This window comes from Thunnus thynnus, chromosome 1 (genome assembly GCF_963924715.1).
Source record: "Thunnus thynnus chromosome 1, fThuThy2.1, whole genome shotgun sequence".
NCBI classification, from domain to species: Eukaryota; Metazoa; Chordata; class Actinopteri; order Scombriformes; family Scombridae; genus Thunnus; species Thunnus thynnus.
Window position 1 is genome coordinate 3,816,905 of NC_089517.1, and position 24,676 is coordinate 3,841,580.

At 40.1% G+C, this 24,676-nt stretch overlaps 1 protein-coding gene across 2 annotated transcripts in view; it reads left to right on the top strand.

Annotated features, from left to right (window-relative positions):
• LOC137188058 (SH3 and multiple ankyrin repeat domains protein 2-like) overlaps positions 1-24,676 on the top strand; it is a 166,719-nt gene that overhangs the window by 50,039 nt on the left and 92,004 nt on the right. For both annotated transcript variants that reach the window (XM_067597469.1, XM_067597551.1), the window contains exon 10: positions 19,719-20,166. In XM_067597469.1, coding sequence (XP_067453570.1) covers positions 19,719-20,166 — 448 coding nt within the window. The remainder of the gene's footprint in view (positions 1-19,718; positions 20,167-24,676) is intronic.

Genomic DNA, 24,676 nt, shown 5'->3' on the forward strand with positions numbered 1-24,676 from the left:
GATCAATTTGGCAAGGATCCTACAGATGTGGTTTTTAAATAGCTGTGATATGTATGGAAGCTTATTTCCATCTGGAAAAGAAAAAAAGTAGATATGAATGATAAAAACAAAAAACACTTGTAATTGTAAGTCTAATTTATGGGATAGTAAGTCAAAATTATGATAGCAGAGAGTAAAGAAAACATGACTTTCTATTTCATAAACATAATTTACCGTGAGTATTTTATCATGGCTTATTTTTAATGTTTTGTTTTCTTTTTCTTGGCGCCAAAGGGCTTCCGTAGAGAAGGATATTTTACATTTTAGCAAAGGTACAGATAATGTTTTAAATAAATCAGGAAGTTAAATCATGTTTTCAAACAGCTCCACATTGTTTACAACCTCAGTATGTTAGACAGCGCTGTCTACCACCATCATTAAAACAACCAACTAAGGGAATATCTTTTGGAAGAATAGTGTTCATCCCTCCAGTAGAGTTCAGAGATTTAGGAGAATATGACAAGAAGCTGCTCTGGCGCCGTGAAGGAAAAACACCTTACTGTACTAACACACTTTAATTTGTCACCCAGCTGTATGTTGACAAGTATTATTATGTATTCTAACATCCTCATCCATGAATTCATACCACATTTCCATTTTTAGATATAGACTTAATATACAAAAACAATAACGGAACCGAAACATTTTAACAGCTAATGCAGCAGAGCGTTATAAAAAAAAAAAAAGGTTATTTAGGCTCTTTAGAATTTACTGTCACTCTACAACGAGACAAAAATGTACACACAGGAAGTGAGAACAATGAGCGACTGTATGGTGAGGATGTCTGTAGAAGATATCTGTTGTATTTCTCCTCTTCATACAGCAGTAAGCCTGTGTAAGAATGATTGACAGACGGGCATATTAGACCGCCCGCTGCCAGAGTGTGATAATCCGTCAGGGAGTGTGTGTTGACCACACTTCTAAATACACAAAAAACACACACACACATGCACGTGACATATTCACACGCACACCTAAACAATCACCGAGTCCTGTTTTGCTGCAGAATTTACAGTTTAGAGGTGAACTCTCTCTGTTTGCTTCTTATTCTTAAAGTTGGACTCTGTTTTAAACTGGAACTGAACACAGGCTGATTCCTGCAGGAAGCTTTAAAAATTACTTTTAAAAAAAACCTTCCAGAGCTGGTTGACACACAGCAGGAAAACAAACCTGTCAGCCGCCAGAAAGTCACGCAGGGCAGACGGGAGTCGATGTTTATGCATCAGGAGTTATTTATTATTTTTATATACGCACAGAGAGGTAGTGGTTAAAAGGAAGAACCATGATCCCTCCATATATAAAAATTAATTATACATTCAGAAACACTTTTTTTTTTTCATGTATTTGCATAAATAAAATCATTTTGATGCTACTTATTATGACTATATGGAAACCTAAACTGCTCTGTATTATAAAATAAATGAATAAATAAGATATGAAATAAACAGGCCTAATTACATGAATAAATGCAGACAAAATATATAAGCATACAATAGGGAAACCATCAAGTATGTGTATATTTTTTTACATTTAACTCATTATTATGAAATGTAATGTACTGCTGTATTTCATGATGCCAGTTTGTCTTCATTCAAACCAAAGCAACAATCACAAAACTGCCCAAACATCCTGTTTGACAGAAATCGGCTGAATTTTTTTGTTTTATTTGCTCGTTTTCCATAAATATAAATGTCAGCAAGTTTATGTTTACCCCAACACCTCACCCTTATACGAACGTAAAGCATTGATTCCCACTTCTGCAGTTAACATGGCGTATGTGGAAAAGCTGTAGATTAGCTTAAATGATTTGTAAGTTCAAAACTTTTGAAGCTGGTTGAACTCAGAAATGTACCAGATAAAGGTTTGGACACACTTTCTCATTCAGGAGAATTGGGAAGATGTGTCCAAAGTTTTTGACTTGTGCTGTAAGTTCCCCTGCTGCTTTAAAAATATGAGTTAACTGAACTGAGGTTGAATATCTAGTTCGAAGTCGTCTGAGTTAAGTTGACTCAACTAAAGATAACGAGTTCAGTAAATTTAAGGTATCAAGTTGAATCAGCAGATGTTCAGTCACGCTGATAAACATCAGTCAGATTTGCTTTCTGTCTATATTTTCTCAACATTTTTCAAGCAAAAATGCAAAACATTTTTCAGTTCAAGCTCCCCAGATGTCACAATTTACTGCTTCTCTTGAATATCTGAAGGCCTTTGACTGTTAGTCTGACAAAACAAGCTAACTGAAGACGTCACAGTGACCTCTAACAAATTATGTACATTTCGTGGCCTAAATTATTAAAGGAATAAAGGAGAAAATGCAGCAGATTAATAGATTGTTAGTTGTACAAATGCAAACTTGTCCAATGTCCACCTTTAATATAATTAATAGTGATAAATAAAATCAAAAATCAATTCAAAAGAAGACGTTTGGATCATAAATGGTCGTGTTGAGGAATCGGTTCTTGATCTATTGAGGATGTCGGGGAAACCTGAGACAAAGAAAAGTTTCGGAATCACTGATGCATTTCATGAAAGCCTGGTAACTGAAATGTTTTCCAACTTGTCATGAGCTGGAAAAAATATGTTTTTTTTTGGTTGTTTGTTTGTTTTTTGATGCATCTTGATGTTTTTTTGAGTCAGAGGTTGGAGGAAACCTCTGCTGAAAGCTGGAGTTATGAGGTTTAAATAAATAAATAAATGTTTGTTATGTTTCCTGCAGTGTTGAACCTCATGTTGAGCCTTGATCTTTTCTATATGTGGCTCCTAATGTCAGTGATTATTGCAGCCTGGTCAGTCAGACTTTCCCGCTTGACGCAGCTGTGATGGAAACAGTTGAATCCGTCACGTTCTGCGTCTGGGAGATGAACTGTGCGGTAAACACTGGAGGGATAATCAGTTAATCAGGAAAACATTTGGGATTTCCATTCGCACACATTCATACATCGTCAGGCTCTCTTCCTCTCTTGTTTTGATTCTGCAACAGTTGAAATGTTTTGGGGTGTGTGTGTGTGTGTGGGGGGGGGTTTGGCTCGTTTTTCCCTCCACCTCCTGAACTCTCAAGCAGGCTTTGATTTGTTTTGGCAGGAGACGCTGCGACTGAGGCCGGTCCAAGCTCTTCTTACTGTATGTGGCTCCAGTCTGCAATACTGTCAGCGTGGAACAGATTCCTCTGGCAGATAGTGAGGCAGCGTCCATATAAACACAATGTGTGCACACATAGGGGCTTTATCAAAGGCTAAAGATTTCTAGTAGGTCGTTAATTAAACAAAAATCCACCATATATCAAGCAAAATCTTCTCAAAATGTAAAATGTGCTGCTTTTTCTGTTTTATATCATTGTAAACAGAAAGCCTTCCTGGTTTTAGACTGTTGGCTTGACAAAACAAGCAACTTTAGGGCATCAGCTTGAAAATCTTGAAAGTCATTTTTCACTATTTCCTGATCAATTAATCAAAAAAATAATCAACAGGATAAAAGATAATGAAAAGGATTGTGTGCATTTGTGAACTAACTGTGTAACTTCTCATTAAAAAGTGATACAAAGCAGAAACAACAGCCCTAAAGCAACATAAGTCACACTGAGAGTCATTGATCTTCTACAGCGATTAAGCGGTTTCATACAGGATGTATTTATGCATGAATAAATGATGGCTACAAGCTAATTTATTCATCACTGTTGAAATGTTCATCTTCCTTAAACAAGCATCTCTTCTGTGATGTGTGTTTTATACACACTCTCTCAAATCCTCAAAGCTATATTTGGCTGATTGTGCCGGCAGTGACTGCAGGAAGAAGGACCAGCAGACGCTCACATCAACATCCTGCCAGCGAGGAAGGAAAACTTACACTGATGCAGATTTATTTTCATTTTTTTCATCCATATGATCACAATTTTTCACAATCTGTCTCAGAACAATAGTAAGCCCATATGAACATTGAAATAGGATTTGTTTTTCTTGCTGTAATCATTCCTCCTGTTCATACTGACCATTAGAAGATCCCTTCATAATGACCTTACAATAGAAATGATGGGGGACAAAATCCACAAATTTGTGCAAAAATGTATTTAAAAGTTTATCTGAAGTTAATATGAAGCTTCAGCGTCCAATGAGTCAAATCAAGTAGATATCTTTCAACGTTACAGTCTTTTTAGTGCCAAAGTCCCTCTTTTTGTTACTATACTTCCACCGCAGCTCAACAGGGAAACACTGTCCGAGGAAACACAAAGAGGGAATTCGATGCTAAAAAGACTGTAAATGTGTCAGATATCCACTTGATATGACTAACTCAGACTGCTGAAGCCTCCATCACTTCCATTGAAAACACATTTGAAGGAGATCTTTTAATATCTAGTATGAACTGGAGGAATGAGAACCGTCCTTTAAGTTGCTACAACACGTCACCTGCAGTATGAAGCTTTTTATCGTCGTGCAGGGAGCACAAGGTGGAAATTACCACACTGTACAGACCTGAGGGTAGCATTCATTTAATGGATGGCAAACATCTAAGCTACTCGTTAGTATTGTTCTGTGATATAATTAGATCCAACTAGTTCACGTGGAGCGGTGTGAGTTGCATTCACTGATAAACATGGTTCAGTAGAAACAGAGAATTACCTGCTATCTGGAGTGTGTGTGTGCCACATCCAGTATGTTCTTTCACAGACGGATGTTACCTACAAATAATGATGAGTGGCTTTATATTTGTCTTAGTGCATAGTTGTCAGAATTTACTCGTCTATGTTAAACATGGTTCCAAAGCCTGAGGTAAAACAGCCTGTTTCAGACAGAGGCTGAACTGAGGGGCTGCATAAGGGGTCATTATAAGATAAATAAGGAGTTTTTAACTGTAAATCTTGCAAAGATATTCCAGTAGAGCCACTGAATAAAAAATAAAGACCTGGAACTGTGCATACATACATCATTTTTAGAGTGTGCTTCACATATCGTGGCAACAGTTTGGGGGAACGTCCTTTCCTGTGTCAGCATGACAACGTCCCCGTGCACAAAGTCAGCTCCGTAGATAAATGGTTTCCCCAGTTTGGTATCGAAGAACTTGACTGTCCTGCACAGTGACCCGACCTCGACCCCATCCAACACCTTGGGGATGAACCGGGACGCGAGCCAGGCCTTGTCAGAACTCAGCGGCTGACCTCACTAATGCTCTTGTGGCTGAATGGGAGCAAATCCCTGAAGCCAGGTTCCAAAATCTTGTGGAGATTCTTCCCAGAGGAGGAGGAGGAGGCTGTTATAGCAGCAGATTAATGAGCATGGTGTTGGAATCACATTTTCGACTATAACATATGGGTCGAATGCATGTTGCTGCAGAGAGGAGGATGTTGTCCTCTCCATCATGGACGTCTCCCACCGTCCACGCAGTGTTCTGGTCAGACGGAGACTCAGAATGACGAAATGCTCCACTGAACGCCACAGGAGCTTCTTCCTTCCTGTAGTCGTCCAGATACACAACCCCTCCTCTTTCTGCTGAAGCTGAACAATTATTTACAACATCCATAATCTACAGCCGCTACTGCTAACTTACATTTAAATTACTGTAAATCATTTACTTCTGCACATCAGTACTCTGCTGTTGACCCACATTATACAGTTTACCTCTTCACATTATGGTTAATTTACTGTTAAATTACTGTTAAACTACTCTGCACATTTCTATTTCTGCACTTTTGTCCATACTGCAATTGTAACAAAACAATTTCCCTGTTCAGGATCAATAAAGCTTTTCTGATTCTGAATGATGGGGTGTCCACATACTTTTGGCCATGTAGTGTGTTTCCCTTAAAGTGTGAATTCAGTAAAAACCTGTAAGTGCAGAGTTTCTTTGATTTCAAAATTAATTATTTTTAACAAAAGAAAAAAATATATCAGTTTTATTTTGAAAATCCTAAAAAGCTGGAAATGAAATGTATTTTTTTCTTGTATTTCATGTCTCAGCTAGTTTGGATGAAAGGCGGTAGAACAGTATGGACATAAACGTGAAAAGAAATCTGCTCTCATCACTGAATTATTGCATAGTTTATGACAACATATGTTTTGCATGTAGCCATCTGGTACGTTGCTCTTTAGCGGGGTCAGTTCTTGGATGAATTTGTATCAGTGTGTCAACACGCTTTGAAGTTAGAGCGGAAAGGAAAAAGAATGGAGTGAGAGATAGAGACGCGGTTTTTAACAAGCCTTCATTAGCCGGGACAATGTGTAAGCAGATGGCTTCACACGACTGCAGAGCATGAAATCAAACAAAGTGGAAGCATGACAAGTACTGAGGGAGTCCTATGGATGTACATTACATCATACAACAGGCAGGTGTGCACGCGGGTGTGTAAGCGTCGCTTTAATGATGTATGAAGCCATCCCCCCTCCGAGTTGCTTAGCAACACCAAGGATTTGTTTCTCAAAGAAGCTGCTCACCAGTCCATCGTTCGTTCACAATCTTTTTTTTTTTTTTTTTTTTCTTCATCCTCATACTCCCAACAACAACGGACTGATATCAAATCCTGGATGTGTGGTGACTTTGTGAAAAGCAAACTAGAATTAATCCAAAATTTCCATCATCAGCTGTTAATCCATTCGGCTCGGCTTCGTTCTCAGAGCGCGTGTTTTCGTTATCTTCCTCTGTGCAGCTTCACTTCCTCGAGTGGAAACCGACCACTCATCGAAATGATGCTGCTTGTTTCAAAGAACTGGACTCACTGGTTCAATTCAGCATGAATTATAGAAAACTTCTTAATTTAATACATTTTTTTTAAATGTGTTATCACATTATAACAGGTCTTATAACACATATGTGAACGTATACTTGCAGACACTACTAGACTAGTGTTCATCTAATTCAGAACGTTTTTCCTGATGTTTTTCTTCAATACCACTCAGGGTGTCATGTCCGTTGTTTTTTTTTATTTTTTTTTAAATTTTATTTATTAGTTTGGATCTCCATTAGCTTCCACAATGTGGTTGCTAGTCTTCCTGAGTCCACCATTAAATTAATTACAATAAATAAAAAATCAACATTATCAAATACAAGAGAAAAAAGTCAAATTCAAATAATAACGTCAGTAAGTGTTTTCAATAATTAGGCAGAAAAACAACAACCAAAGAAAAGTCAGAACAGAAAAGAAATGTGATGTTTTGTTCCAGCTGACTTCATGCTGAAATAACAACAGACAGAAGATTTTAATTGACATTTACATTAATATGAAAAGAACAACGCAGATCTCATCTAACAGCTCAGTTTTATGAAATCTGAAGTTTCTTTAAACACGTCTCAGAGGCGTTACATCAAATGACTGAGCAGTAGCCGAGGTTTGATATAAATGTTGTGTGAATATCCTAATTTAGACTCAATTTAAGAACCTTTATTAATATTTTACTTCTGACATGTATCAGCTCATTCAAGCTTGTCAAAATCTTAATTACAAACATGTTTCCATTTTTTAAATTTGTCCTCATTATTAGATGATACCGATGTTTCATAGTTAACTTTTAAACCCTTATAAGGTGTATAATAGTATAAATAGTTGATCTGGAAACTGAGAAGCATCAGTTATGAAGCAGATGACTGACTTCTAATAATTCCAGATCTAAAGTACAAAGTTCTCCTGTAAACATGTGTCCATCTCTCCTGAAAAACCAAGATTAACTTCTCATTTAAACTGGGATTTTCCTTTTGTGTGTTTAATTTCTTTATTTGGCTCATTAGACATAATTTGACACTATAGTTTAATTCATCCATATGCTTCTTATCATTATCTCATCTCTCTAAACACAAGTAAACTGAATATTTCGGTTATTTTCTCTTCAGTTACTTTCATCTCACATGAATGTTTATCATGTTTTCAGATGTTGAGTTTTTTAAATGTTTGAATCTCTTATAGAATCTATAAATCTTCATTTTTACTGTATGAACTTTCTTTCTTTTTAAGTTTTATGAAACCAGTTTCCTTTAAGGTTTTAACCAGTTAAACAAAGTTCTCTTTCCGTCTCACATACTGTATATTCAGGCATATTTCTGCTCTCCTTTCTATTTCTGAACTTGGTGTACATGAATTTATATTCGCCTTTGATTTGCATTCCATATTTATTTCCATGTGTTTGTTTTGAAGAAGAGATGTTTTTATAGTGTGTACGTGTCTCTTGGGGGTTTTTTCAATCTGCACCGTCAGTTGTTATTTTCTCTGTTCTTTTCATGTTTTATTAATATTATATATGAGCAAATGAACTAAACACCTGAGGCTGCGACTGTAAATGAGATTCACACGACTGAATATTATTTCATCATCTTAACGGGACAATCTTTGATAATCAGTCTGTTAATGGAGAAACTGGTAAATGATGGGAAAAGACCAGTATCATTTCTGTTATTTTTGTATTGAAGCTCATTTATTGTTCTTCTAAATAGCATTTCTGCAGTGGACAGATACGATGTTGGTGTTAATGTCCAGCATCTGATATTGTTCTTCTTCTTTGAGCTGAACTTTCACATTTGAAACTCGCACCTCTTGTCTGTTACAGACTCTGTTCACTGAATGTGTGAGTCTGTCTGACGCTGCAAATAACTGTTATTCTGTTGAAAACCTTCAATCCAACATGCGATCCGTCCTGCTGTTTATCAGACGATCGGTTGACTGTCAGATGAAGGAGAAGTCCCAAAAAATTGAAAAACCAAAGTGGCTACTGGCTAAAACCACGAGCTCATCACTCGTTAATTGGATCTGTAAGGTTTTGCAAGTGATTCTTTCTACTTTTCAGTGTGTTGTGCAAGATCCTTGTGGACCCTGAGGTTAACTGACATTAAATGTTTTAGATCGCTGAAGAACAACATCATTTATTTTCCGTCCTAATTTTGAACGGCGTGATCTTCCATATTCAGGCTGTTTGTAAATATATGCAATGTACTGTAAAACTGCTGTATTTTATCAAGCAGTTATCACATTAAACCATCAAGATCTTCCAAATAGGTGTTCAGTTGGGTTGAGATGTGTCCAAAAGCAACTGGTTCAGTCCAGTTCTAACTGGTACAGTAGTCTGGTACAGTCCCAGTAGCCTTTGACTCAAATCTTTTGGATATACTACGACCTGGATGACTGAGACACTTCACAGATGGGTTGTCGTGGTGACTGTGAAGGTGACAGCGTACAGTATGATTCACATCATTTTCACACTCATCAAGCCCTTCAGTGAGCCATCATGTTCTGCATGGAAACATCTGCATTTGTTATGTTTCTTCCATCATTTATCCAGGTTTTTCCTTTAACCTGTCATCTTTCTCTATTAATATTGTTGTTAGAGCCTGACTGATATAATGAAAGGCAGATGTCACCTATTACACATATATCACTGTGTGTGTTTGCAGATTTGCAAAACAACAAGCAGGAAATGTGTTTGAGGTCACGTTGAGGAAGGTTTGCTCCTCAGTTTGTTCAGCAAGTTTATTCAACTTTGAAATATCTTTGTCACATCTTTAATAACTATACACTGAGCTCATACACTGTGATACATCTGCACTGTTGTATTCATTTGAAACTAGTCTGTTCATTAGATTTTACCTCAACTACAACATTAAACACAACTTTTCTACCTCCATGCTTCTCCTACTGCTGCTCCCACGTTTATACTGTTACAGTCACTACAAGGACTTCTGCTTGGACTATATTACTACTGTGCAGTTGTGCAGTGCAGACTCTCCCTCATCAGAGAGAGAAAGACAAGGAGAGAGGGAGGTGTGTAAGGGGCGGGCTTAATTCGTGTGTGTGTGTGTGTGTGTGAATTAGCGGAGGGGGTCGTGCTGGCTTACCAGGGAGGCGGCGGTAGTGGAAGGTGTGAGCGGGATCATGTGCGCTGCGCGCGGCTGCCCCTCTCCGCCTAGTCGCTGTCCATGGTGCTGAAAGGGAAACTCGGGGGTCTAAAAAGTCCTGTGATGCGCGCGAACCGTGACGCCAAGTCGGAGTAGCAAAGGAGTGAAAATGAAGTCGATCATTAATGCCTTAAAAAAGGAAGGTAAGAAGCCTGCTCACTCTTTGTTTGTACTTCCCGGGTGTTTAGAGCTCGTTGAATACCTCCACTCTCAACCTGAGGTGGATGCGGAGCAATTTTCAGTCGCATCATTGAGAAAAGTACACATGCATCACTTATCTCGCTGTTTAAAAGTGCTTAGCATCGTTTGAGGTATTTTTATCGTGGTAGTTAGGACGGAGGTAGGTCGGCGCGTATTTAGGTTACAAGAATAATCCGCGAGTTGTGTCTTTTTCTTTTTTTTTTTTTTTTGTTCGGGCGAAAGAAAAGGAGGCAGCGCAGGCATTGGACTAGTTTTTAGGTCACAGAGAACGAAGAAAAAGTGGGACTCCAAGGTGGAGGAGAAAACACCCCCCAGGCATGAACTACGTGCCGTTTCCCTCAGCCAAACCCAAACAGAACCTAACCAGCCCATCCATCTGCCCGTGTGTGAAACCATGTTTGTGGTTTTGACGCTTTGATTCATCCGCTGCTATTTTCTCAATGAAGACGGAGAGTCGCAGGCAGGGCTACAGGCGAGGAGATGCTGCCAAAAACCTGGATTCTGTAGGACTGAACAGAGTTGACAGCTTTTCAGTTACACTAATACATCCGATGTTATTTTTATTATTATAGTCATGTCTTCATAAAGAAACACTCATCGGCAGTAATGGTTGGATGTATTGATAAAAATAGAGATGTTGGAGTGTATTAGATGTACTGAACAGCTCAGTGAATGAGTGAAATGTATTGTATTGTGTGTGCACAGGTTGCAAGTTTGTACCAAGGTCCAGCAAATATCCAAATATGAGATTAATGATGATGATGTCAATGAAGCCTCTAGTGGCAGAATTTAAGATCTAGTTAGTAAAGACAATTTTTATAAGAAGATGTTTAATAATTTCAGTTTTGTTTGTCTTGGCAATAAATGAATATATTCTATTCTGTTCTGGAAAAACTGACTGGTATTCCAACAGATTTAAATGTCTGTAGTAACAGATTTGTACCTGTAATATCTGTAGTGCTACAGAACTTACTCAGATCAGCTTTGTATGCTGGAAACCGGAAAGATCCAAACCAGTGAGTGAAAGGTTTCGCCCCAGTTGACAAAGAAACCTGAACGTGACAAAACCTGTGTGTGTAGTTGAGTCACTTTTTAAAATGAATGATATTATAATTCACATGAGAACTTGTTCAAGTTCACATTTTCACAGTAAACGTGAAACAAAATCTGAATCATTTCCACAGAAACACTACGAAAAAACTATAAATGGTGAGGAGTAAATAGAGATTGTGAGAACTTATGAATCATCTCCATTTTGCGTCACCGCTGACAGTGTAGTGTCACATAACTGTATTTTCCCCATCTGTCATCTCGAAGCATTGCGTTGTGGGGTTTTTATAAAATGTGAGCAACTCGTTTGGGATGTTTTTCGGTCCATTCTGAGAATTCTGTTGGAGACTAAATAAAGGACATAAATTGTACATTGAGAATTCAGAAACTGAGGTAAAAAGGTAGCAATTTTGGAAACAGCCCAATTAATCCAGAAGGAAACAGACTCAGGAACATTTCACCTCCATCCAAAACACATTAGAACGACTATATGAGAGCACAGAAGATGAAAAGGCAACAGTATAGAGAATTTAACGTCTCTGGCTGTTATAAAAACAAGATAGTGTGAAGAATTTCATTTATAGTGGCTTTAAATTCATTTCTTGCACTGCAATGTAACTTTTATTTCTTATTTGTCTTATTATATTTTAGCTTATTTTTATTTCCTATTCTCTTCACTCTGTAATAACTATTTTAATTGTATTTAAATGTCCATTTATAATGTGTTTCTTTTACACTTTGTCTTAATGTTTTTAATGTTTTATGTAAAGCACATCTAAACATGTAGTCTTAGTGAATGTCTTCTTCAGTCAGGAACTTTGCAACTGTAATATTAATATTAGTATTTACTAATTGTTTTTTCAAAAAATAAAACCTGTAGGCTTAATTCAAAATAAGCCAGTGTAGAACGACACTTACTGGTTGTTTCACCTTGATGGCCACTTGAGTATGGCAGTAGCTAATTTCACTTAAGTAGCTATAATGAATATTTTTATAATAATGTCTGATCTGTCAGTGTTTTAATGTGTTGGTCGTGGCTCGTAGTGATGAACCTACAGAGAATTATCAGAGACTCTGCAGCTCCTCTCGGCTTTACGGAGCTTTATAGTGAGTTTCAGCTCATTGTTTATCTGTCCGGCTGCAACTTTACTGTTTTGGTTCACTCTCAGCGCTCTGATAGCGTCGTTTTCGGCCACAGCAGGCAGCTGTTTTCATAGAAAAAGCTGTAAAAAGCCGCTGTACACTACCTGCTCAGCACCAAACGGCAAACAGACACAGTTAGCTGTAGACTAGCTGGTGAACATAGTGGAGCATTTAGCAGCTAAAGAGCCAGATATTTCCCTCAGGAGTTGGTAGAGAGTAAAAACAGAGCTAAAAGAGAGTGAATATTGGACTTACATTCACCAGGTGGACAGAAACACGACTCCACATGAATGATAATGTTGCTCCGTAACTGCTGGATGTGGAAATAAACAACTGTTTGCTAACAAGTTTAATATATCAACTTAAAAAGCTGATGATATGTGAGTTCTGTGTTCACTACTTGTTTCTGCTGAAACAACTCGCCAAAATCTGTTATTGCAGGTTTAAATTGAATAGAGTCATCTTAATTAAAATATTAAATCCTCTGCTAGTGGATGTATGCAACGTCATCCAACCTGATCTGATGTCCCTATTGGCATGACGACATTGTTTGTCTGCCCTTTAAAACTCGCTTGACTGTTACTAAATTAATTAATGAGCATTTTCTGAAAGGTTAAGATGGTTGTCAGTGTTCAGAGACAGGAAGCAAACTGTAGTCATGAGTGTCAGAGTTGGACGCTCCCTCCCTGCAGAGCAAACAGCAAACAGCAATATCCTGTAAATGAGAGAACAGTTATTATTTTATAATCCAGTTGATTAGTTTTTAATGCAGAGCTGCAGCTCAGCTGAAGTTCATCTCTCTCTGATGAAGTCATCTCTCCTCCAGCTCTCTCTAGAGTTCCATGTTGCCGTCATCACTCCATCCAACATCCCCTCCAAGTTTAGAGTTCTCTCCTCCGTTTCTTTCTCTTTTTCATGTGTACTGCAGTGTAAATTAGTGACGGAAAGTCTTTCTGATGAATGATTATCTTCTTGTAAGATATTGACAGTTGCCAGGTGATGTGACTCTAATCATAGCTTACCTGTCTCTCCGTGTGTTGTCTTCGTATCTACTCAATCATTCAGTATGTGATACTTCCTGGCAGTAGATCTGTGTATGTCGGTGGAAATAGTCATTATTTGTGGGTTTCAGTTATCTTAATGTCTAGTCCTAAAATGTAAACTAGTTCCTTCCGTGCTATTGTGTGTGAGATGCATTAATTATCATGACTGTGGAGGCTAAATTCAAATCATCAAATGTAGATTTTCTTTTAAAAAAGTCAATAAAACAAAATCTGATGAATCCTACATAGATGTCACTTTAAGTTATTGTCTGTTTGGAACCTTTTTGATTATTTCTGATTTTCTTTTTGTTTCAATCTTGACAATTTTTTTTATTTCTCTACATTTTCAGTCATTTCTGTTATTTTCCTAGCTCTATATTTGGCTTGTTTAGCCTTTTCTTGTTTTGCTGATCAATCTGATTTTAAAATGCTGTTAGTTTTATTGTTGTGTGTGTTGTATGGACCCCCAGGGAGACTATAGTGACCACTTATTGGAAGCTAATGGGTCTCCAAGTAAAGAATGAAGAGACAAACAGCATTGGAGCTGCCTTCCTGTAACAGCTGAGTGTATTAGCATAATGTCATCATTTATCTTGGCTTGCAGTGCTTCCAGACTCGCTGACCTCTGACATGCGTTCTCTGTTTCAAGAGCATTTAATTATATAGATTCCACTGATTGCTTTTCTAACTGTTACATAAGATGTTCTGATTGTTTTGACTCCCCAACCCCACCCCCCCTTATTTTTACTTCATAATTAATTTGCTTGAGGCCATTGTGTGCATGAGATTCAGAGAAAGAGGGAGCGAGTCGATGCATTTGTGTTTATGTTTAAGGGAAGTTCAAACCTGCCCCCGCCAGCCAGCTCGGAGTATGATAGCCCGGTCACTCCTAAATGTGCTAGCTCATTAGATGTTAGCACCTCTTCCTCTTCATCAACACGTCTGTTGTAGACACCGAGAGAGAGAGAGAGAGGTCTGAGATTTCTGGGAAAGTGATAATGACTCAGTGAATCCCCCCACTTCAGATATTCAGACTGCCAGGAAACTGCAACCACAGGCTAACAGGCGACAACGCTAGCCCACTATGATTGTATTAATCAGCTCCTAATCAGGAGATGCTTATTGGAATGGCTGCAGGCCCTGTTCTGCTTCTGCTCTCCTTGCACTGCTGTAATTCGCAAGGAGATGGCTGGTGATGGCAGTTGTAGGCTCGTCATCTCACAGTGTAATGGAGGAGTGTATCCATGGGGAAATCAAGGCCAACCTCCATTACTGGTTCAGTCCAACGGTATAGCGCAGGCAGCAGCGGGGGCCAGTGGAACTCAGCTCCTGCTCACCGTAATCCTGATAATCATGCTAATGATGGTCAGAGAGCAGCGTGGAGCCATGGCCAATCACCAATCGCAATTCAATACTTGTGTGTGTGTGTGTGTGTGTGTCGTTGAGTTGCTGTAAGTGTTATGGAGAGGCGTTTATTTCCTATATTGTTTTTTTTTAGCTGTCTTGTATTGGCGTGTGGCCCAAAGTCAGAGAGAGTTATTAGATTTTGATGGATTGATCAAGAAGAAAATGACAGGACATGTACAATAATGGCAGAACAGGCGATCAATAGATGGATGGATGGATGGATAGAGAGACAGACGTGTGTGTGTGTGTGCGTGTGTGTGTGTGTTCATACAGTCTTCTGGCAAATCTGACGTCACTGAGAGGAAAAAATAGCACATCAAAATGAAAAGGTAAGCTATTTATACTTCTTCTCCATCTTCTCCCCTGTGGTGTACGAATGCTGATGTGCACTTTGTTTCCAGCACAGTGCACTGATGGTTTGAGGTGGTTTATACTGGATGCAAAAGGGGTAAAGTCTTCAGATACCTTTGATGGTAGTTTGGCATCAGATTTTCGCAACACCACAACATTAGATGGACGTATTATATATGATCAGGGTTAGCTTTCTCTTCTTCTTCTGTATTTCTTTATTTAAGTTCCCCATAGTGTTTATATTCTGTCATTCACTTTTTGGGCTACACACTCAACGAACCGGTGTCACATCAAGGTAACTTACCAACCACGGCTGTGCAATCACAGTTTTTACATTCTTTCATTCCTTGTAATAGAGAGTAGGGATGTGCAGAGAGTCCAGTATTTGTATCTGTATTTGTTGAGGCAGCAAAATTATTTGTATCTGTATTCGAATAAAAGTGGACAGAGGCTTAAAAATCCTGTTTTTGTTTTTATTACGCTTTTAATTTTAGAAAATTAAAGTGTTACAATAAGTCTTCATGAATAAACTACCTTATGAAGGAGGTCCCCACACCAGGTCTTGAACGGGAGTCTCCCAGATCATAGACGACTGCGCTGACTACTGAACTAACACTCATCTACTACAACACTACTCATCACCTCATTGCAGACAGACCTCTACCTATTTATACACCCATAACACGGAGACAGCACAGCATGTAACATGTAGTAGAACTTCAAAGGTGATTCTTGCTTTGCACTTTTCATTTATTGCCTATTTTTTACAACCTAACTTTGTGGAAAGGAGAAGGGGAACAACAGGTTATGGAGAGTCTCTTGGGACTTACCCCTGATAGATGTAACAGCAGAGCAGAAGAGAGAGACTGAGATAACGATGTAACCGACCTGCGAACTGGTATTTGACATGCTTTTTTTCTTCCCAAAAACAAATAATTTTTAAAAAATATTTGTACGAAACAAATATTTGTATTAAACCCACTATTTGTGCTTTGCCGAATAATGTATTTGTATTCAGGCACACCCCTAATAGAGAGCAGTGATTACAGTGAGTAGAGGCTTTGCAGCAGAGATCACTTTGTTGGATGTGTGTTATTGAAAAAGATCAGATATCTTCAACTGGCTTAGTCTTGTATTCACTATCAGTCTCATTGGCTAGAAAGTTGTAGGAGAAAACACAAGCAATCAATCAGTTTTTGAAGTCTCCACCTTGTATCTCCGTAGCCCAGATGCACACGCTGTGGCTATATGTGTATAGCTTCACTGTAACCCCTTTAGGCTCAGCTATAAATCCATCTTTAGTAGCACAGGCCCCTTAACAGGGACACACGCATGCGTTGAACAGATTCTTTAACCTTCCAAGGCAGACAATGCAGATCTGTCCTCATGAATGAGGCTTCAGTCTGGTCAATAGATGTACTAATTAAAGTCTGACCGAGTGAGTGGAAGGGCTCCTAAGAATAAAATACAACAAAGGCAAGAAGCACAGTCAACCCCTTTTATTATGCTAATTGTACAATATGTGCTCAACTCCTGGAAATTAACGAGCATCAGAATGTCAGCTTCTTATGGATACAATCCAGGATTTTCAAAATAACACTTTAAAATACATTATTTGTCCTTCACAGCTGTAAATATATGATTTAGTCAGTTGCTTTTTATATATTTTTGTTGTGGTTAGTAGTAGAAGTAGAAGAGGAGACACGAGTGAGATAAAAAAAAAAAACTCGACATAGTGTACATTAAGTATCTGTGAAGGTTGGTTGTGTAGACTGATATGGATTCAATATTTGTTCACACTTCAGCAGTGCAGATGCAAGTCAGCATGACCTTGGTCTCTTATACAGCGCTGAAGATTGCAATACAAAGCTTCACACGGAATTCATAAAAGGATCGATCGATAACAAGACGAGTCTGGAAATGGAAGTAAAAAGTAGAAAAGCGCTGACATTAGGTGGTAAAATATCACAGCGAGACGGGTGATTAAAGGAGAATGTTCTGCCGTCGTCACTATCATCCATTTATCTGAGTTTCTTTGGATCCAGCGTAAACATCACAACAACGGCAGGTCGATGCTTCCTGTGTAGACTCTGACCATAAGTGATGAACAGCACTACAGCAAGGTCAGGAACAGCTGTATCTTGTGGTGATGTCAGCCTAATGTTTCTCCTGATAATGGTGCAAATCTAGTCAATTCTTATACCATTTCTACACTAAAACAATAAAATGTCAGTAATGTCAGCTGCTCAGTAAAGACCGCAATTCACAAGAGGTAAGTAAGTAAAACTTTATTTATATAGCACCTTTTTTAACACAGGTTACAAAGTGCTTTACAGTGACGTTGGGACACAAAGAAAATAGGACACAAAAACCATGAAAGACACATTCAAGAACACATACAGACATCTCACACATACGAACACAGCGAGCATACAGTCATCACCCAGAGCACACACTTGAATTTATGAAATGTTATGAGAAAGCCGTTCTAAAAAAAAAGTAGGTTTTTAGGTGTTTTTTGAAGCAGTCAACGGATTCAGCTGATCTGATGGAAGTGGGGAGATTGTTCCAAAGTCTGGGTGGGGGCTAGGGTTAGGGCTAGGGCTAGGGCTAGGGCTAGGGTTAGGGTTAGGGTTAGGGCCAGGGTTAGGGTTAGGGTTAGGGTTAGGGTTAGGGGGTTAGGGTTAGGGTTAGGGTTAGGGTTAGGGTTAGGGCCAGGGTTAGGGTTAGGGCCAGGGTTAGGGTTAGGGCTAGGGTTTGGGTTAGGGTTAGGGTTCGGGTTAGGGCTAGGGCTAGAGTTAGGGTTAGGGTTAGGGTTAGGGCCAGGGTTAGGGTTAGGGTTAGGGCTAGGACTAGGGCTAGGGTTTGGGTTAGGGTTAGGGTTCGGGCTAGGGCTAGAGTTAGGGTTAGGGTTAGGGTTAGGGCCAGGGTTAGGGTTAGGGCTAGGGCTAGGGTTAGGGTTAGGGGGTTAGGGTTAGGGTTAGGGTTAGGTTTAGGGCTAGGGCTAGGGCCAGGGTTAGGGTTAGGGGGTTAGGGTTAGGGTTAGGGTTAGGGTTAGGTTTAGGGTTAGGGTTAGGGTTAACAAAAGCACAGTTTGGTTTTTAGTTTGGCACGTGATACAGCCAACAGGTTTTGGTTGGAAGACCTAAGTGACCGCATGGTAGTATACAGGCTTAGTAGCTCGGATATATATGCAGGAGCTAAACCGTCCATCCAGAGTTTATAGTCACTCTGAAGACCTTTGTGACGACTGCTGATGGAGCTCTGTGCCTTTAAAACTTTATTTGGATCTCTACGGGGACATATTTTAAAAAGGATGTTTAACATGGACAACATCCAAGTGCTAGTCCACAAAGGGATTTGAAGATCAATAATAGAATCCTAATTTTAGTCCCGCTAACAGATTTTAAAACAGGTGTTGCTCAAAATGTTGTTTTGATCAGCAGACGTTCTGTTGCAGATGTTGCGAGCTGGGACCGTGCACAAGAGGAACAGGTGCAGATAATAGAAACATCCTGCAGCATTTTGAATTATTTTAAGTGTTTTTGATTCTTGAAAAAAAAATTTAAAAAAACATTGCAGTACTCTAGCCAGCTTGTGCTATAGCCATGTATTAGTCTAACAGGCATTACCATACTGCAATTACACTGGAGAACAGTGCTAATGTTGTAGCAGATGAAACACAGCTGCACTGAAGTATCACCTTTTATACTTGTTCCAGCCATAAACTGACAAATGGTTTGGTTGTTATCAGAAAAACTGGCAAATCACCACTTTGATCTAAGGTTAGTGTGACATCTGCTGTAATAGTGGTAGAGAGTTCAGGGTTGCTGGCCCTTTATCATCACTCAGCTACACACACACAGTGGATCTCTGCTGTGTTAGTGTCTTCAGGGTTTCATCCACTGTAGAAAGACAGAATACTGGTTAAGGACATGATGTTGTGTTGTTGATTTTCACTTTTGACTTGTGTCTGATCAGCAAACTTATTCTCAGCATAAAGTAGAGCAGGTCTGGTGACCAGAGGACACAACCAAACTATTAAATAGACTCTTTAAACTGTAAAATTCATCTGTACAAATGATAAAATCAATTTGTTTGAATTCTTTTCAGTTGTGCACATGAAAAATTTAATTTTGATAGAGTAAACGTCAAGATTGCACTAAAATTTGGTTTGCGTCTTGTTCAGCAGACTTCCATTTGAATCATACGTCTTCATCACTAATTTTTTAAAAACTGTGAGTTGTTTCTCTTGTTCTTGGAATGATTAGTTTCAGCTGTAACTTTCAGAGCTTCCACTACAACGACTCCCATACAGTCAAAACTTTAAGAAGTTAATCCTCATTAGAATTTGTCAACTGAAAATTTTCAGCAGAGGCAAACCCATGTTAAACAAACTTCATGTAAATTATGTGTGTATTTAATGTACACATTTTCTAGTTCCTCTCTTTCTTCTTCTCATATTTCTCCTTTCAGCTCTTTCACTTAAACTGTCACTTTAAATTCTTTCAGTGCTTCAACTTGAACTAGATTCATGTAAGACAGGATCAGAAAGGACCAAAGAGTTTGATACCAAAGATTCACTAAATTTAGCGTCTTCTCTTTCTCATTTCTTTTCAGTGCCTTTCCGCGAGGCCCCAGCCTACTCCAAACGTCGCCGGGGTCCGTCTTCTGGCAACGGCAGCGGAAACGGCCAGTCCCCCTCCTCGTTATCAGCGCCACGGGTCCTCCTGCGCTCCAACAGTGACAACAACCTAGCAGGTAGTCAGTACCAGCAGCAGCAGCAGCAGCAGCACGGTTCTCCTGGCAACTGGGCCCCCCATCTGCAACAGCACCAACACGCCCAGTCGCACCTGCACAGGGGCCCCCAGCAGGGTCAATCGCAGCCTGGCTCCTCAGCATTACATCGCAGCCTGTCACCCCAGCTGCTCCAGCAGATGCCCAGCGGCAGCCCCAATGGCAACGTGGTGGTCCGGACCATGGGAAGGGGGGCAAGGAGCCGGTCGCCCTCCCTCAGCCGGCTGGGGGAGGAGGCCAGACGAGCTCTACCTTCACAACGTCAGCCCAGGTGAGAATCTATGTGTGTTTGATTGACACTCTGTCCATGTCCGCTGGGTTTTTATTCTCTTTTTTTTTCTTTTCACAAGATCCACGCTGACTAACCTGGAGGTCAGACATGTTCATATGACTCACAAATATTTGACTGTCAATGTTTTGCTGTTGAGTTCAAGCACAGCTGTGATCTGGTCAGGGCTGGATATTTTATTATATATTATTTACATTTAAAATGCCATCACCATCGATTCTGATCTGGAGAAATAAAATTACACCTCAGAGAACGTTTCATCCAGATCTCTGAAGGTTTGACTTGATGCAGATCAATGATGAATTGTCCTTAAAAGGTCAGTTCACCCAAATTTTATTAAAAAAATCATATATCACTTACCTCTAGCAGTATACCTGTCTCTGAAATATCCAATACAGTGGAGATGAGTCATAGCATCACAGCAGTGAAAATATATTTAGCTATTGTATATTCATGCTGCTGCCACCATCCTTGAACTACTGACAGCTATCACACTCACCGCTGTCGGATGGTCGTCACTGACATCAAGGAAGCATCAGCATGCCTGTGTTTTCATTTCAATCAGGAGAGACTCAGTTTTCCGTAGTGAACGGTGTTTATTGAACAGTACGATAATAAATTTAAAAGTCTTTGGCGATTAGACTCCAACATGATGTGGCCGAATATGGACGGGGGGCGATAAAAGCATGAATAGGATAACCCCCCCGATGGAGTCTGATGGCGGTGATGGAGAGGCGTGGATCGAGGTGGTGTCGGCATCGGCTCCTGGAGACTTGGGGCCTCACCGGAATGGGAGGTCGGGCGAATGAATGATGATCTGGGATGGAGAGGCGACCCGAGCTCCGGTGTTGCGGCTTGGGGGGGTGGATGGGGTGGGGGTGGATGCGATTATGCCTGAAATGACAGCTGACAGAGAGAGACACGGTTTTAAAGTTTGACAGCTAGGCTGCGATTGGCTGTTTAGGGATCATGGGTAAATCTGATTCGTTAACCAGAAGTGACGCGACTAACAGCTGATGTGAAAGCAGGAGGAGCCGAGAGAGAGAGAGAGAATGAAGAGTGAAATTATGAATGAATGAATGAATTTACACTAAGCTTCATTTAGAAGGTCTCGCTGTCTAAGATGCTGAGATATTTAACATTTCTAGTTAAGCTCAAAGTGAACAACTGTGACACCAGATCACAGGGTGGTTAGTAATGAAAGCTCCTCATATCGGCTCTGAACTGCATCTTACTGCTGGAATAACATAAAGACAAGCAGGAGTTTTACTTTCTGATGTTTGTAATATGTTTTTGTGTGACTAAACTGTCTCATTGTGATGTTATATACATTATATACAATCAAGTTTTTCTCATGAAAGAGATCTTGAGCTCAGTCAGTCAGTTTGTTTACTTACACTCAACTAACCGGGTTACAGTCGGCTTTCCCCAGTAAGCCGATTTCTTAAACGTCATCTAAACTAGAGACCTGGTTACCGTAATCGGGGTAGAGGATTAAGGAAAAACCTGATTTCCCCGGCTAGACCTCTCCTGGAGAAAGCAAAGTATAAATACATAACCGGGTTTCTAATCTGTACGCAAGTACGCATGTGCATGTCAAAGACTTCAGACAGGAGGAGAAAAAAGTAACAGCAGAGCAGGTGGATGAAATCAAAATCAGTCTGTTTAATTCTGTGAGGAAGAGCTGTCTGTCTCTCCTCTTCACACTGTGCCATCAGGCTGCTGTGACACAGACACACACCTCCAAAAAAAAGTGGAAGCAACATCGTCTTTCTCTAATATTGCTAAAATCACTAAGCCACGGCTCCAGAATAAGGTCGATGGTAGGGAGAAAAATCTGATTACTGATTACTACTGTGTGTGTGTGTGTGTGTGTGTGTGTGCATGGATTTACAGTAACAAGCTTACTACAGTACTGTGCACGTGTAAGTGTTCTGTAATTACTTGATTTCTCTAATTAACCCGGTTGCTCACATGCACCATGTAAATGCAGAACACTTCCTGCATAAATAAAGTGTGACTAACTGCAACATCTCCATCCAGAAACATTGATCTCATCACTCTCATCATGTTTTAATGCGGACTATTTCCTCAAGAAGTTCCAATAAAAACTGTTCACAATTATCCAGAGTAATGAGGACAAAATAACATAAATCTCAATGATAGGAAGCCCAAAACCCAGACAAATAAAACCAAAATCATCTTCACATTTCTGCAGTTTGGGTGAATCAACCCTTTAACCAAGGCATTCCAGTTTGTTTTTTTGCTTTTTTTTAATACAAAACAAACTGTCCTGATGTGAGATGTGGCTTGAAAACTCCCAGTATGTGTGTCTGCCAGCACATCGGCGCTCTGGCATCATGATTTACTGTATATACAGTATACATCCTCTCCAACCATCCCCCCATGCAAGATGATAACGGGTTCCTCTGGGAGACGAGCCTCCAGAAAGACTCTGGCTAGGGCAACCGTTGCTATGGTTGCCTACAGACACTTTGCAAATGCGTGCAAGTTTGTATGTGCTATTAAGACTGTGTGTGTGTGTGTGTGTGTGTGTGTGTGTGTGTGTGTGTGTGTGTGTGTGTGTGTGTTGCCACCTGACTTAGGTCATTGAGAAATGCCACCGTGTATTATGTGTGTGTGTGTCTGTCTGTGGTGAGTGTGTGAGAGCATGTGATCGGCGGAGGATTAAAGTGTGACAGGCGTTTACTGTCAATCCCGATTAAGACACATGCTCTCTGGCCTCTTCCTCTGCCTCCTCCTCTTCCTCTTCCTCCCCCTCATCCTCCTCCTCCTCCTCCTCCTCCTCCTCCTCCTCCTCTTCCTTGGCAGATGGATACATTTGGAAGCACTCTGCAGCACCAACACTACCCACACTATGTAGCTTCTGCTTCGGTCCAATGTTGGAGAGGAGAGGAGAGGAGAGGAGAGGAGAGGAGAGGAGGAGAGGAGAGAGGAAAGGAGAGGAGAAGAGAGGAGAGGAGGAGAGGAGAGAGGAAAGGAGAGGAGAGGAGAGGAGAGGAGAGGAGAGGAGAGGAGAGGAGAGGAGAGAGAGAGGAGAGGAGAGGAGAGGAGAGGAGAGAGGAGGAGAGGAGAGGAGAGAGGAAAGGAGAGGAGAAGAGAGGAGAGGAAAGAGGAGAGAAGAGAAGAGGAGAGGAGAGAGAGAGGAGAGGAGAGGAAAGGAGAGGAGAGGAGAGGAGAGGAGAGGAGAGAGAGAGGAGAGGAGAGGAGAGGAGAGAGGAGGAGAGGAGAGAGGAAAGGAGAGGAGAAGAGAGGAGAGGAAAGAGGAGAGTAGAGGAGAGGAGAGGAGAGGAGAGGAGAGGAAAGGAGGAGAGGAGAGATGGTAGACGTATTGTAATCTCTGAAGACAAAGCAGTAGAGTAAAGACAGGATGAAGAGCAGAGTAAGGATGAGGAGGCCGCTGCTGAGGAAGAAGAGAGAATAAAAGCGCTGAATGAATGAGGGGTTTAGAGCGAGGCGAGGGTGGAGGGTGGAGGGGACGGAGTCGAGGGAAGACAAGTGACGGAGGGGAAGAAAGAAGAGGCACAGAGACGGGGGAGGACAGTTGCCTTTTTGCTTCAGCAGTAACATGAACATCACTATCATGTCTTCTGACACACTTCACTAAAAAACTCAAGGGGGCTGTTTTTCTGAAGTGACAGCGGTTTAACGCAGCGGCTTCGTGTAGAGCGGAACGCGCTTCTGCATTTGCAGAACTTCGCTATCTTCACATCTAATTTGCTGCTGTTTCATGGATTTGAATTAATAATATGATACTGTAGCCTCCAGCTTTGTAACTGTGGCTTTGATTTGACAACCAATACTGTAACATGTGACCCCGTAGCTTCATCATCGAGTCCTTACAGAAGCTTGTAACCACTTAAAGTAGCGATCAGTTTATCAACGTGTCCACGATTAGTCAGGTAGTTTCAATATGTAGATTTAAAGTGTAAAATCACAGAAGTCTCAGTACATTTTTCAAGAAAGTAGTACACACAGCACAATACAATAAAGCTAATAAAATAAAAACAGACAGAATAGAAACCTTATTAAGGAAATTGCAGGTTTTGCATAAAGGGTTTAATTATTTAACTGCAGACAATTGAAATTAGATGGTTTTTAGTCTTGATTTAAAGGTCTCAGTGGACTGTTTGTTAATCTTTGGGATGGTTATAACCTGCATCCTGTGATCTGAGTGTCTGTAGGGGAGTATAATGGGAATATAATGAGAGTATAATGTGTCACCTTGGGCTCTGGGAAGTTATCTGATATTTTGTAAATAGTAAATCAATTAATAAAGAACTTTTTTGGCAGATAAATTGATAATGAAAACAGTCATTAGTTGCAGCCTTACTGATAATATGACAATGATAAAGTGATGTTTCAAAAGAGAATCATGGAGGATCTGATGGTTACTGGACTGCTGAGTCAGCTGATTCAGGGAGAGATTAACATCATATAACATCAGTGAACTTTCGTGTAAACACATGTG